At 40.4% G+C, this 14158-nt stretch overlaps 1 protein-coding gene and 1 long non-coding RNA gene across 14 annotated transcripts in view; one reads left to right on the forward strand and one right to left on the reverse strand.

Moving 5' to 3' along the window:
• Window positions 1-14158, forward strand: part of unc-13 — a 307874-nt gene that overhangs the window by 290892 nt on the left and 2824 nt on the right. For 11 of the 13 annotated variants that reach the window (XM_069056452.1, XM_069056444.1, XM_069056446.1 and 8 more), the window contains 13 exons: window positions 4782-4902; window positions 6376-6482; window positions 9769-9910; window positions 9967-10093; window positions 10591-10910; window positions 10963-11113; window positions 11164-11616; window positions 11666-11947; window positions 12004-12225; window positions 12279-12445; window positions 12495-12777; window positions 12833-13190; window positions 14013-14111. In XM_069056452.1, the coding sequence (XP_068912553.1) occupies window positions 4782-4902; window positions 6376-6482; window positions 9769-9910; window positions 9967-10093; window positions 10591-10910; window positions 10963-11113; window positions 11164-11616; window positions 11666-11947; window positions 12004-12225; window positions 12279-12445; window positions 12495-12777; window positions 12833-13190; window positions 14013-14111 (2832 nt within the window). Of the gene's footprint in view, window positions 1-4781; window positions 4903-6375; window positions 6483-8384; window positions 8492-9768; window positions 9911-9966; window positions 10094-10590; window positions 10911-10962; window positions 11114-11163; window positions 11617-11665; window positions 11948-12003; window positions 12226-12278; window positions 12446-12494; window positions 12778-12832; window positions 13191-14012; window positions 14112-14158 lie in introns of all 13 variants that reach the window. The other 2 variants (XM_069056445.1, XM_069056443.1) reach the window with 1 other exon arrangement.
• The window catches only part of LOC138137144 (uncharacterized), a 145852-nt gene that overhangs the window by 127932 nt on the left and 3762 nt on the right, over window positions 1-14158 (reverse strand). Inside the window, exon 2 of the long non-coding RNA XR_011161572.1 lies at window positions 13934-14078. This is a non-coding gene — a long non-coding RNA (uncharacterized lncRNA). The remainder of the gene's footprint in view (window positions 1-13933; window positions 14079-14158) is intronic.

Consider the following 14158-nt stretch of genomic DNA (forward strand, 5'->3'; position numbering starts at 1 on the left):
TGCAACCCAAAATGACAATGACGGAAAACTCTCGTCCGGAAAATTATTTTAAAAGCACAATGAAAAGTACACAGCGACGCTCCTGAAACTTTATCTCGACAAAAACTGTTCACGCGGGTCGTGTAATACTCGTACAGAACAAAAATATCGTAGTGATGAGCAGTGACAACTCGTGGATATGAACAGAAGTTATGACGATTATTTCCTTCATGTGTCTAGCAACCAATTGCGTGACAAATATTGACCAATCAAAACGAAAAAACAAAAAATAACCCGATAAAATTTCTCTAAAATACACACTGTGCAATAATCGGATAAAAAATGTCGGTAGGTACCTTAAGTTTTTTTTTAAATAAATTATTTTGAATAATTCTATAATTCTATTCAGGAAATAATCAGCCGTATACCCCTCGTGCAAAATTTTAATATCGGCAAATTTTTTGCTAATCAACTCAACAAAGGTCAGAAGACCAATTACGTATTATCAAATAAAAGCCCTCGACTTCGTCTCGTGCTCTTATTTGATAATAATTGGTCTTCTGACCTCATTTATGGATGTTTTCGTTCATTAGCAAAAAATTTTCAGATAAAAATTTTTGCACTTGGGATATAATAAGTGATTAAATACCTATGATTGAGCATGATCAATTTTTTTCATTTAAATTTGTGTGATGGAGCTAACTTTATAGCGATTTAATATCAAATTGGTCCAAATATTGAAAGTTTTTTTTTCTCTACTATAGTTACAGAGCTCCTCACCTTTTTGATTTTTTTTCTAACAGTGGGGTAGTAAAATTTAATAAACAAGTAATAATTAAATGTACATACAGGGTGTTTGAAAATTGCTAGTACAAAAAAAAACTGTGGCATCTGGAAGCCCTAAGAAATCCAAGAAACCAATTTTTAATTTTTTAAAACAAAAGGGATAAAGTAACCCTATTCCTGCATATTCTACGCCTCAGGCGGGGCAATATTTTTTAAACCTTGGTAACCAAGCGTGATGATCGTAGTGATAATGAAGGACTATACAACAATATGAAAAATTTATATTTTTTTGCAAGATCTTGGCAACCACAGATTGACAGTTTAAGAACATCAAATTTTTTATTTCGTTATTGCTTAACAACGTGAAGTGTCTTTTTAAAATACCTTAACTCAGTGGTGCACTAACAATTTTAACCCAATTTTTAGTAATTTTTATCTCGAAAACTAGAGGATTTTTATTAGAATTTTCTTTTGCCGATGACTTCAACTCACCATCACCAATTACCAGGTTTTTTTTGTACTAGCAATTTTCAAACAGCCTGTATAGATATAAATCATAAACAATGCACTTCTTCAAGTGGAGTTATACAGTGCGCCCAGGAATGTGGTAGCAACTTTTACACAAAGTGTCACAAGATGGCACTTTCGAAAAGCCAAATTTGTTCAATCTTGCAACATTTAATTTTTTAATTTTTTCAAAAGAATATGTTAAGAAGGTTTTCGAACAATTTTTACCCCCGATTTGTGCACTAAAATTTGTCGAGATGTTGCTCGCAGGGTTCAGTTATGCATTGAGTATAATGGTGGTCAATTTGAACATTTTCAATAAAATTTAAATTTGAATGTTTTACGTTTGACAATTCTTGACATTTATTTATCTCAATTTAGATAGCGGCGTTGCCATGCATAAAAAAGGTCTCTGTAAAAAAGTGTCATCTTGCGGGACCAATTGAAAAACTTGCTACCACATTTCTGGGCGCTCTGTATAAGGCAGAGTGCCTAACATACTTGCAGCCATTTCCACGTTGAATTGCCAATGAGATTCTTTGGTAGAAGAAAAATTTTGCTCTAGAATCTCCGGATTCAATCATAAGTTTTGCACCAATGAAATCGATAAATGTTTTACATTCCAAACTCCATGGACCTAACGTTTCGAAAGCTAATGCTTTAAAAATATAATTTGCAGACTTTAAATTTTTATATTTGTCATGTTTTCGTTTGCTTGCTTCTTCGGCAGCTGATCCTGCAATTATGGAAGTTTTTCTTATGTAAGAATCAGCTAAAGTGTCAACACATGTTACATCCCATATTAGGCGTTGACCTTTACTCCATGGAATGAGTGTAGCACCATCAGGTCTTTTTGATTGATCCACTTCCGACTTTGAATTATAATTAGGTAATAGTGAAAAGACCGTTTATGGAAGGGCTGAATAAACCATTTTTCAGGTCCGTACTGGTTAAATTCCAGTGTATTATAGAAACGATTCGCAGCAACTTTAAAAGGCGTATACTACTCTGTATAGAGCACGAAGGTCGGCATTTCGAACATGTATTGTAATTGACTTATGTAAATGAGCAACAACTTTGTGTACATAATCGATAATTTATTTGAAAATTTCTTCAGAATGTTTGCCGAAATTGCTAGACGTAAAATAGTTAGTACCGTGCGTTCAAAAATTAAAAAAAAATCTAGAGGGCCGTGATTAATAGCCTTCAGTTGGCAACACGTAAAAATTTAATTCAAATATCACAGATGTCATTACAATAGTAACTGTCATTATTAATTATTGATTATTAAAATTTGCTATTACAATACATATGTTCACTTTAGAGCAACAAATTTTCATTGTCCAGTGTTTCTTCAGCAATAGAGAAAGGCTTGGCCCTATTCGAGACCTCGAGTTTTTGAGGAATTTCAACAAAAGTTTCCGGACTTTCAAGGCACTTAACCAACAACTTGCCCTGAAAGTCTACAAATGCGTAAACATGTTTTTGGAAACAGGTAGTGTTCTGCGCAAAAAAGGCAGTAGACGACCGACAAAAAGATCAGCTGAAAATATTGAAGACGGTGAACAAAGAATTATTGCAGAGATTAACCCAAAAAACTAACCTATCATATGGTACAGTTCAGCTTATCCTTAAAAAGGATTTGCACTTTTTTCCCTATCGTGCCATGCCTGTTGTGCATGAAATTACTCCTTGACAATAAGAGCCCCCACAACCCACAACAACCTCTCTGGATAATATTGATCGATGATCGTTCGATCGTTGGATCGATTTGTAAACAAGCGGCGTGCGCGTGCGCACCGTTGACGCTGAATAAAGGTGCGGGAATTTTAAATCTCATTGTTTCACTAGCTGAGGAAATTCTTTTACAACCGACAGGTCACACATAATTCACCCCTTTATGAAAATCAAGATTTCAACGTTCTCAAAATCACTAACCTAACTTTTAAGACTGACATCTGATAATTGAAATCTTAACGAATTGCCAACTGAAATTTTTGGTCAGTCCCTACTCTAATTATTTTTTCGATCTCACGGTATATTTATCCCTAATAGAAATATTGACCAAAATTATAAATTACCAACAATGAAACAGTTTATAAACCACTTAGAGTCTTCCCCGAATTACTTTACCTGTTTTCTTCGTCAAATAGCTGGATAGGGTTGAAAGATATTAAAAATATTTGTCTGGGGTTATTTAACACCCTGCCATAATTTACCGGGATGGAGTGATTCGAAATCTGTTTCTTTGTTGGTGTGATGTATGATATTAGTCAATATTTCTATTCGGGATAAATATACTATAAGTATCTGCAGTTTGGGGATGGGGTGTCGTAAATCTTACATCTGGTTTGGTTTGTGATTAGGCACTTAGTGTAACTACGTCATAATTGGATGCATTTGCTTTTTTTTTTAATTTTCAGATATCTGTTTTCTGTATTAGTTTTAACCTATTTAGATAAAAAAAAAATCGAATTTTGATTAATTTCACTTAATCGCCTCCTGACGCGAAACCCAATTGATAATAAATAAAATAATGTGGCAGGTTTAGAGCTCCATATGTGTGTCTCTTAATAGCCAAGCGTCAAATTTTTTCGACAGACACCGCGTAATCGCAAAAATGGTAAATGTTGGACCACCTGGTATAACAGCAAAACATTACAAGGTGATCAACAAGAAAACAAACCACGAGTGTTACCTCATCTTTTGTTTTATCGAAACATTTGTCTGCGCGAATCGTACCAAATCTACGTACCAAATTTATACGGGGTCATTATAAATGTTTGTAACAACTAGTGGGCGTAGCGGCGCACCTAAAGCATTGCGCACAGCCACCTACGATGGTACAATCATTTATAATGACCCTGTAATTGCTATGCACAGTCGTTTTATTGGTTGCCTATTCACCCCGCTTCGAAATTAAATTAATAACAATGCTTTCTCTTCACTGGTAAAATCCATTTTACCACTTATTCGGGGATAATTGTTGCTTACAATTACAGGAAACTTTCGAAAACTTTGCCGAAATCGAAAACTTTCTTTTAAGGTTAACAACAACACCGTTGCTTTAAAATTGACGTTTCTTTGACATTTCAACGAAAAATCTGCTTACCAGTAGCGTCGCGTTGGGCAAGAAATCTGGTAAATTACCCACTCTTACGAATGTAAAATGTTTCTCTTGTTTATTTTAAACACTTTCTACAGTATCAGATAATAATAATAACATACACAATTATAATTCCAACGCCTAAAATTCATAAAGTACGATTTATTATAAAGTAGCGTTTGAGACCACAAATTGTCTACGCCCATGCATTGTGTGCTTACTTGCATAGAATTCCGCTACGACATGACCCAAGAACGTGAAAGTTTTCACGGCAAGCCGCACTGACATCCGCGGCATGCCTGTCAAAGCTTCTCCGTTTAATTGGTTGTATACTCAACAATTTTTCCAAAAAAAAAACTTAGTATTGTGTATTTACAACAATTTAGGGAAATTACATTTTCAGGGGCCGCTGAAAAAAGCTCGAAACACGGAGCCGAGGACAAGGCCCACAGCATCATCACCGCGATGAAGGAACGAATGAAACAGAGAGAAAGAGAAAAACCTGAAATCTTCGAACTTATCAGGTATTGTAAAATGGCGATTTTGTGGCATTTCCAGCGGATGACTCGAGCTGCGCTTCTAATTGTTCAGTCGGGACTAAATGTGGAATAAAGCGGGAAATTTTCACGAGGGGCGGTCCTCGTTGCCGTTTAAAAAATGGCGACACAGATATTACGGCAATCAAGCCAGCCCATCTTGAAACTTTCATTAGGATCGAAATTTATTCCAGATTTAGGCACTATCTCGCCTGTTTGACTGTACCATAACCGCGCTGCCATTAGAAAGGAAATTTCCGAGCGAGATTTATTCGCTAGTTGGAAATTTGATTAGGGGGCGATGTGGTTAACGCTTCGCCTTTGGTCGGGGGGGATGAAATGCGAGAAATGACGACTACACAATCCGTTAATTAGTGTTGCGTAAAGCTGTTGTCAACAGATGAAAGAGAACGGCCTAATTGTATTAGGTATGGAAGATGAATGGGAGTGCAAAGTGGATTAAGTGTGTAAAATTTAATGTCATAATTTCCACTACTCTATACGTACTACTTTAGTGTAACTCTCGTTCTTTGGTTTGTCGGCAACGGCTTCGCAAGGAGCTTTACGAAAGTTAAACCCCCGCTTCGCGCAAAAACATTAGTGGGATAATTATTTTGGTTCCGGCCTAATTTTGTGTTTAATTTGGGTCTCTTTTTGCCGTCGCCTTGTTTCTGCGCCCTCGTTAATACCACAAAAATGAGTACTTTACGTCCAAATGGGATTAGTTTTTTCGTGGAGCGATTGGAATCGCACGAATTAACGCTCATTTCCATTTCATTTTTTTTTTCAATCGATTGTTTGCCATTTTTCTCTTTGTCCCAAGGCGGACGCGGTTAATTGGATTTTACAGTTTCCCGTTTTTTAAAAAATAATTCACGCGAAGCGAAACTCACATTTTTCTCTCTAACGTGTTTCAACTCCCACGAATTCTGGTTAACGTTTCTGTTTTTCATCCTCAGAACTTTACCGTAACTTCCCCGCTCGGTACAACATCTACGATACAACATCGCCGTCCTTCTTGTTAGCTGAATAATCTTGTAACATTTCTTTTTGTATTTTTTCTCGAAAAAAAGTCATCTTTCCGTGATTATAACTTCTTCAACTTCCTCGCGAGGAAAATTTAATAAAATAAATTGTCTTTGTGTTCTACATGTTCGCATTTCATCCCAAACGAATTAACAGGGCTGACATCGAAACCTAGACAGATCTCGTTTGGAAAATTTCCGTTTTCCCAAAAAAAGGAAATGATTATGACCCGGTCAAATTTGGCACCTAGTGCAGCTCTCGCGAATCGGTGAACCCGAACAATTAAAGATTTCTTTGCAGGCTCGATTAAATTTCAGGCGTCTCCTAGTGGATCGTTCCATCGTCCGTTGTAGACGTTTCAGTAGAGAGCGTTATTGTATAGGCTGATTAATCGTTTTCTTTGTGTTATTGAGCATTATGTTGTTGTATATACAGGGCCGTATTCGGAGTGGAAGACAAGAGTCACGCAGGTCATATGAAAGCCGTGAAACAATCCGTGTTAGATGGTACATCCAAGTGGTCAGCGAAGATAGCCATCACAGGTTTGTCGGGGCGGTTGATGTCTTCCATATTAAACATAAACATGCAAGAACATAAACATATTCGTATACGACTGTGCTCTGTATGTTACCCGAAGGCGTCAATGAGGCAAAAGCGAAATGGAGACGTTCTTCCATCTCTCCATTAGTAATTTTGTCGCATTGTCACCATCTGAATGCTGAATGTGTACCGCTTTCGCTATTAAACGACTCCAACACCTACTTGCTTGATGCCTTTCCGACTAATTGGGTATTTCTCACACACGACGACATTATCATTATCAAGGAAAACGGATTCTATCGACGTCATCGATGCACCGATTGTGTTTTTAGTGGCACCCTATAGTACTATTCTGCTTTCGAGTAGTTGTCGAAACGGACCGGCTTTGTACAGGAACAAATTCCCCTTTACACCCCCACCCCCGACCCAATGTCAATATGGAAAGGAGTTATGAAATTTTGTTGATTCGACGGCGGCTCGGGATCAAATTCAATTGTGCTTTTTTTTCGAGTCAATTCCAATCGCAACTTTTTCACTACTTCGATAATTGTTTGTTTGTTCCCTCGGTCGGAATTTAATAACAAAACGTACGAAAACAACAACCGACATTGTAAAAAATTGTGAGTCCTTGAGGTGAACGACGTCCGGAAAACATTTCTAAAATTATTCGCAAATGGCACAACCGCGGAACAGGTTCATTCTGGACACGTCGGTTGCCTCGAGGCATTGCTTATGTATAACCTTGTGACGTTTTTACTCTTTGTAAGCAAGAATTTTAGATCATGACGCAGCTTCAACGGGACCATGTAAGCCATATCAATTTTTATCGATCATCTTTTTCACTTTCCTGTCACTACATTTGACTGCCTTCTGCAAGTCTTTCTGGTCAGATCTTGTTGTCAAAATCTAGTCTCGCAACTTTGTGGTTTCTTCTTCATCTCATCTTCCACCTTGTAACTTCTCATTGTTTAATGGTGTTGTGTTTTCAGTTTGCTTGGCTTACAAATACAAATTTTTAATCCCCACAAAACAACCGTTTCAACGAAAACGCAATTAAATTTAGTGTTTTCACATCTAAATTTCAGATTTGAATTAATGAAATCCTCTGCAGTTGTCCTACGATAATTTTAACAAATTTCCAACGAATATGCGAGTCCTGTGCGAATTGTTCCACATCGCAATATCAATAATTAATTAACGTCCTTTTACCCTCGCGTGTCAAATACGAAGTACAACGCAAATGACGTTAATTAAGATGTTTGTTTTTGATGTCGCAATTAGAAAAATCTAATGAATTTTAATTGCCAATTTGGGTTTAACATTGTTTGCAAGGACGTAAAAAATTCGCCAACTGAAACGGGAAATTACAAAGGACACGGAAGGATCTGGAGCTTCACTTCAACTACGCAATAAATTTTGTATTCCGTCAAAGTCAAATGTGTGGAGTTTGTAGTGTCTATATTTTGACAAAAAAGAGTACCTACTGTTTTCTCAATTTGGTTGTAGGTCGTAAAATTTTATTGCATATTATTATGAGAGATTAAGGGGCACAATGGTTGGGTTTGTCGTACAATACAACCCTGCGTAAAATATTACCTGCTAGTGGTAAATAAAATTTTACGACCTACAACCAAATTGAGAAAACAGTAGATCCTAAAGTAAAACCTTGAGGTGCGCCCCCCTGCTGTCCTGTTCGACAAAATTTCATAATCCAGCCCCCGCGCGCCGCTAAATCGCGATAAATGTCGTGGTGACGCCCCGTTGTGTGGACAAATAGCCAGTTTGTGGATTTGGCAAGAGAGCACACCAGACCGTGGTTTCTCCTCCCAGGATAAAATGAAAGACCGCCTGCTGTGTTCATATGTTGTTGTATCGGTGTTCTTGTTTCCGGTTCCGGCGCGCAGAACTACATTTTCAGTGGATCCAGACACACACATTGATTCAATCGAGCAAGCGGAGCAAATGACTATAGAAGGCACATCCAAGTGGTCATGCAAGATTGCAATCACAGGTATTGCCAGCTGCATTCTATCGGGACGCAGAGCATACATACACGCTAAAGTACCGAATGCCTTCTCAACAACTCTCGTTAATTATTTACAATACAAATATTCTCACTATTGTTGCACCACTAACTTTGGAATGTTTGAACTATGAGAGCCAGGAACGACTTTCGAGGTCCGAACGGCAAACCGACACCGCAACACTTGACAATCAAGAAGTGGAGGTTTGCCGTTCTCTCGCACTCCTTCTGTATTTATCTATCTCTGTGACTTAACCTTGCCTCTCCGCACTGATACTACTGGATGGGTCACTGTTTAGGGTGCAAGAGGCCAAGCCTGAGCTACTTCCGTACTTATTCTACCTAAAACAGTCTCACTTGGAATGTATCTCGAAAATTTTTGAACGTAAAGCATGAATCTTCAAACAAAACAAAAGATTTTCGAACACACTGACTGAACGCAAATTTTAAAATCGATCACTGGGGGCTTGTGTACTTGGCTTGTTTGTGTGTGACTTCAACTTTTTCAACTTCGAGCGCTCCTTTCAGCAGCTTGTCCATAGAATGTAGCTACAGACCTGCCTGAGACCGACTAGGTATAGCTAAACTCAACAATATAACAATGCACAACTAAACTATCCCGCTTACTTTGTTGATCTTAAACAATAAATCACGACACACTCACACACTGGGTCGTATGGCCGTCACACCCACACACACACGTTCCAAATTTTCAAATTGAAGGACCACCAACTCATGATTTAATCGAAACGATTACTACTTGGGTAACTCTCTTGTTTTTATAAGCACGATTAGGACTAGTAGCATCCACTGCAACTTTTCAACTAGCATATTCGATGTACACAACGATTAGATGATTTTTTTTATGTTGCATTCTTTCGGCAATATAACAGAACTCGAGAGATTTGGAACTTTCGCACGAGGAGCACAAAAAGTCTGTGATATTGCTGCCACAGTTGAGCACAAACATATCCAATGCACATCACACACCGAACAACAAAGTCACTGTCTCTGTCAATTCTCGAGAGCTTCTGCAGCTTTGTGTGGGGTGTACTTAAAGCATGACTTTCCCAAACTATATATTTCGCATGTCTCTTGATTGTGTGCTTGTACAAGACTGAAACACTGATTTATTGTTTAAAAGAAACTTAAACAAAGCTTCCTTAAACTCTGCTCCATTAAAAATAAAAAAACAAGCTGCAAATAGCCGACAACAAGTCAGCGAGTTGCCGTCGCGTTGTTATAGTCGAATTCCCGATTTCCAGTCAAATCCGCACAAGGTCTCATCGCCAAGGACAAGAGCGGAACGTCCGATCCTTACGTCACCGTACAAGTTGGAAAAGTCAAAAAACGCACAAGAACGATGCCTCAGGAACTCAACCCTGTTTGGGACGAGAAATTCTATTTGTACGTTAACGACGCCACTTTTTCGATTTCCCGACGATTCAACCGATTCTTTTCAGCGAGTGCCACAATTCTTCCGACAGGATCAAAGTCAGAGTCTGGGACGAGGATAACGATCTCAAGAGCAAATTACGTCAAAAACTAACGAGAGAGTCTGACGACTTCTTAGGACAGACGATCATTGAGGTAAATGCCGCAAAAGCGACTGTTTCTTTTACTATTTTCAAGTCCCGACGACTCCGAACGCTAAAACGCATCGAGTCGACAGTTATGAACTTTAACCTCTTCTGCGAGTTCATCTCTTTCCGAGGCCCGCCGATTATTTACAATTTATAGATCGACTCTCCCGCCTTCGGAACCGCCGCTTTTTTCCTCAATCCTCTTAAACTTTGTCTCGAGTTTTAATAATAAATTAAAATTTTAATTGGATGTTTTGGAGTAAAACGAACTTTTTCAATTAAAATTCGTTCTCACGTCGGTGGTGACTGCGAATGTAATCGTTCGACTTGACGATCACAATGCGAGCCACACTAAACCGTGCGACGGGAAGGACAGGTTCTTACCACTACTGACGGACCCGCCCACCAAGACGCCCCTCCGTTACCATAGATAGCATAAACAGTGGGCGTGTCCGCAGAAGTGGAAGTGGCAAGTGTCGGAGTTTCTACTGGTAATAATCGCAGGTCCGTACTCTTTCGGGCGAGATGGACGTCTGGTACAACTTGGAGAAACGAACGGACAAATCAGCTGTTTCCGGTGCTATTCGTTTACACATATCTGTCGAAATCAAAGGTGAAGAGAAAGTGGCTCCATATCACGTTCAGTACACATGCCTTCACGAAAATCTGTTCCATTCCTTGTGCGAACAGCAAAACGGAATCGTAACTCTACCCCAAGCGAAAGGAGACGACGCTTGGAAAGTCTACTTCGAAGAGGCCGCCGAGGAGATCGTCGACGAATTTGCGATGAGATACGGTATCGAATCCATTTATCAAGCGATGACGTGAGTAACAAGCCGCCACCGTAATTTTTCGGTGAATCCCCCTATTTTCCAGGCATTTTCACTGCCTGTCGACGAAGTACCTCTGTCCCGGAGTACCTGCCGTCATGAGTATGCTCCTGGCCAACATCAACGCCTACTACGCACACACGACGGCACTGTCGGCGGTCTCTGCGAGCGATCGCTTCGCGGCTTCCAATTTCGGGGTAAGACACCTTCGTCCCGCGATTACCACTGACCAACTCTCGATCCGCAGAAAGAGAAATTCGTCAAGTTGCTGGATCAGCTGCACAACTCCTTGCGCATAGACCTGTCGATGTACCGGAACAACTTTCCGGCGTCGAGCTCCGACAAGTTGATGGACTTGAAGTCGACGGTCGACCTCCTGACCAGCATCACCTTCTTCCGGATGAAAGTCCAGGAGTTGACGAGTCCTCCGCGAGCCAGTACCGTGGTCAAAGACTGCGTCAAGGCCTGCCTGAGATCCACATATCAATTCCTGTTCGAGAACACGTACGAGTTGTACAACAGAGAATTCCAAAGTGATCCGAACGAGCCCAAGCGAGACCCCGAGGATCACGGTCCAAGACTGGATAGCGTAGACTTTTGGCATAAACTGATCGCTCTCATAGTTTCCGTCATCGAGGAGGACAAGAACAGCTACGGCCCGGTTCTCAACCAATTCCCCCAAGAACTGAACATCGGCCAGGTGATGCCCGATTTCAAAATTAATTAGATATCGAACGTGTCTGTTCCAGCTCTCCGCCGCCACTATGTGGAGCCTGTTCGCTGTCGACATGAAGTACGCCTTGGAAGAACACGAACAGCATAGGCTATGCAAATCTTCGGCATACATGAATTTACACTTCAAAGTGAAATGGTTATATTCGAATTATGTAAGAGACGTGCCTCCGTACAAAGGTGCAGTGCCTGAATATCCTGCGTGGTTTGAACCGTTCGTCATGCAGTGGTTAAATGAAAATGACGACGTTTCCTTAGAATACCTTCACGGTGCCTTCAATAGAGACAAAAAGGATTGCGTGAGTACCATCCAACGACCGATTTTCTCTTCTAACCAAACTGTTAACTGTTCCAGTTCCAAAAAAGCAGTGAACACGCTCTCTTTTCTAATTCTGTAGTAGACGTATTTACGCAACTGACCCAGTGCTTCGACGTAGTTTCCAAACTGGAATGTCCAGATCCGGAGATTTGGAAGCGCTACATGAAGCGATTCGCCAAAACTATCGTCAAAGTGCTCATAGCTTACGCAGATATCGTTAAGAGAGAGTTCCCCGAACACCTCAAAGAGGAGAGAATAGTAGAATATGTAGTTAACCTTCCATTTACGTTGTGCTAATCGTTCGTTTCCAGGCCTGCATTCTTATGAATAATATACAACAATTACGGGTACAATTAGAAAAAATGTTCGAATCGATGGGCGGGGAAAAACTGGAAGAGGACGCCGCGAACATCCTCAAAGACCTTCAGCAGACCCTCAACGGCTGTCTGGACGAGTTGGCGACGCAATTCGCGCTGAGGTTGATACCACAACCGGTTTGAACGTGTACCAAAGTCGTTAAATTTCAGTCTGGAGCCGCGAATAACGGTGAGCGTGAAAGAACTGGGCGATCTGCTTTTGAACATCAAAGGCGGCGGTCAACCTGGCAGCCAACCGGCACAAAGAAACGTCGTGGCCGGGGAAGCCGACGAAGTCCTGCGACCTCTGATGGACCTGCTGGACGGTTCGCTGTCGCTTTACGCCCAATCATGCGAGAAGACCGTTCTGAAGAGGCTGCTGAAGGAACTGTGGAAGATCGTGATGAGAATTCTCGAGAAGACGGTCGTTCTACCACCGATGACCGACAAAACGGTCGGTACCACAGATCCAGAGATCTAGATCCGGAGAGCTGACCGATTTGTTGCAGATGATGTTCAAGAGTTTGACCGACAACGCGAAGAACTTGGCGGCCAAGACCAAGATCGAGGACATGTCGACGCTGTTCAAGAACCACATGGCCGGCAAACAAGACGTGAAGAACGCCCTCAGCGGCGTGATGGACATATCAAAAGAGGTGGAGAAGAATCTGTCGCCGAAACAGTGCGCCGTTCTAGACGTCGCCTTAGACACCATCAAGCAGTATTTCCACGCGGGCGGCAACGGTCTCAAGAAGGCGTTCTTGGATAAGAGTTCCGAACTGCAAAGTTTGCGTTACGCCTTATCTCTCTATACGCAAACTACCGACACTCTAATAAAGACTTTCGTAACGACGCAAATCAATGAAGGTGAGTGTTCGATCGAGGGGTTATGGTGGTTGTTTTGTCACACACATTTTACACTCTATTTATGTACCTAATCTTGTTATCGAAGTGCCGCTTAACAATAAAGAAACAATGCTACAACGACAAATATCGATTGAACGAGATGAGACTGAGACGGGACTAGAAGCCTTAGAAGAACCTTTGAAGGCTAAAAAGCGAAGAGAAAGTCGACCAGGTAGAGGGAATGCAAACAGTAAAAGAGAAACGCAAAATTGTTGCTAGTTCAGAGCATATTGCGCACAGTTTCTAGTGTTTTAAACAAAATTAGATGCAGGAGCTGGTAGATAGTACTATTTCTAGAAATGACAATCGAAAATCACAGAGGATATAACGAGCTAAAACAAAAAATCGATTTGCGCACTATCACGTGACGATATTATTTATGCATGGCTGAGTTTATTTGATTATACTTCGACTACTTCCATTTTGAAAATTCAACCGACCAAGAATCTCAAAAGTCGTACTTCACACAAAACTTTTTACATTTACTGCATGCCAGTAGTTTATTTCGATTCTCATATTTGATTTCTCCAACAACTTGACATACGACAATTTTTTTTCTCGTAGATTTCTCCACCGATTCAACACCGATCTCGCAAAATTCTCTACCGCGTGCATGCATTCAACAGTACTGACAATTTTTATTTCCAAGCATGGTCCTTCTGATTTTGACAGTTTAGTTGATTTCTACTTGAGTTTGTACATACCTTATCTAGTGGAACACAGATCACACGACGTCGTTGAACGCGCATCCTTGCAATTGTTTCTAAAATTCACCACTTCCAGATACCGTTGATGGACAGGAGGGTAGCGTCGGAGAGGTGTCAATTCAGGTCGACCTGTTCACGCATCCTGGAACAGGCGAACACAAAGTTACGGTGAAAGGTGGGTATCGAGTGGGATTTGGAGCGATTATTTAACGAGACAATTTG

The sequence above is a fragment of the Tenebrio molitor genome, chromosome 8 (assembly GCF_963966145.1).
Source record: "Tenebrio molitor chromosome 8, icTenMoli1.1, whole genome shotgun sequence".
NCBI lineage: Eukaryota > Metazoa > Arthropoda > Insecta > Coleoptera > Tenebrionidae > Tenebrio > Tenebrio molitor.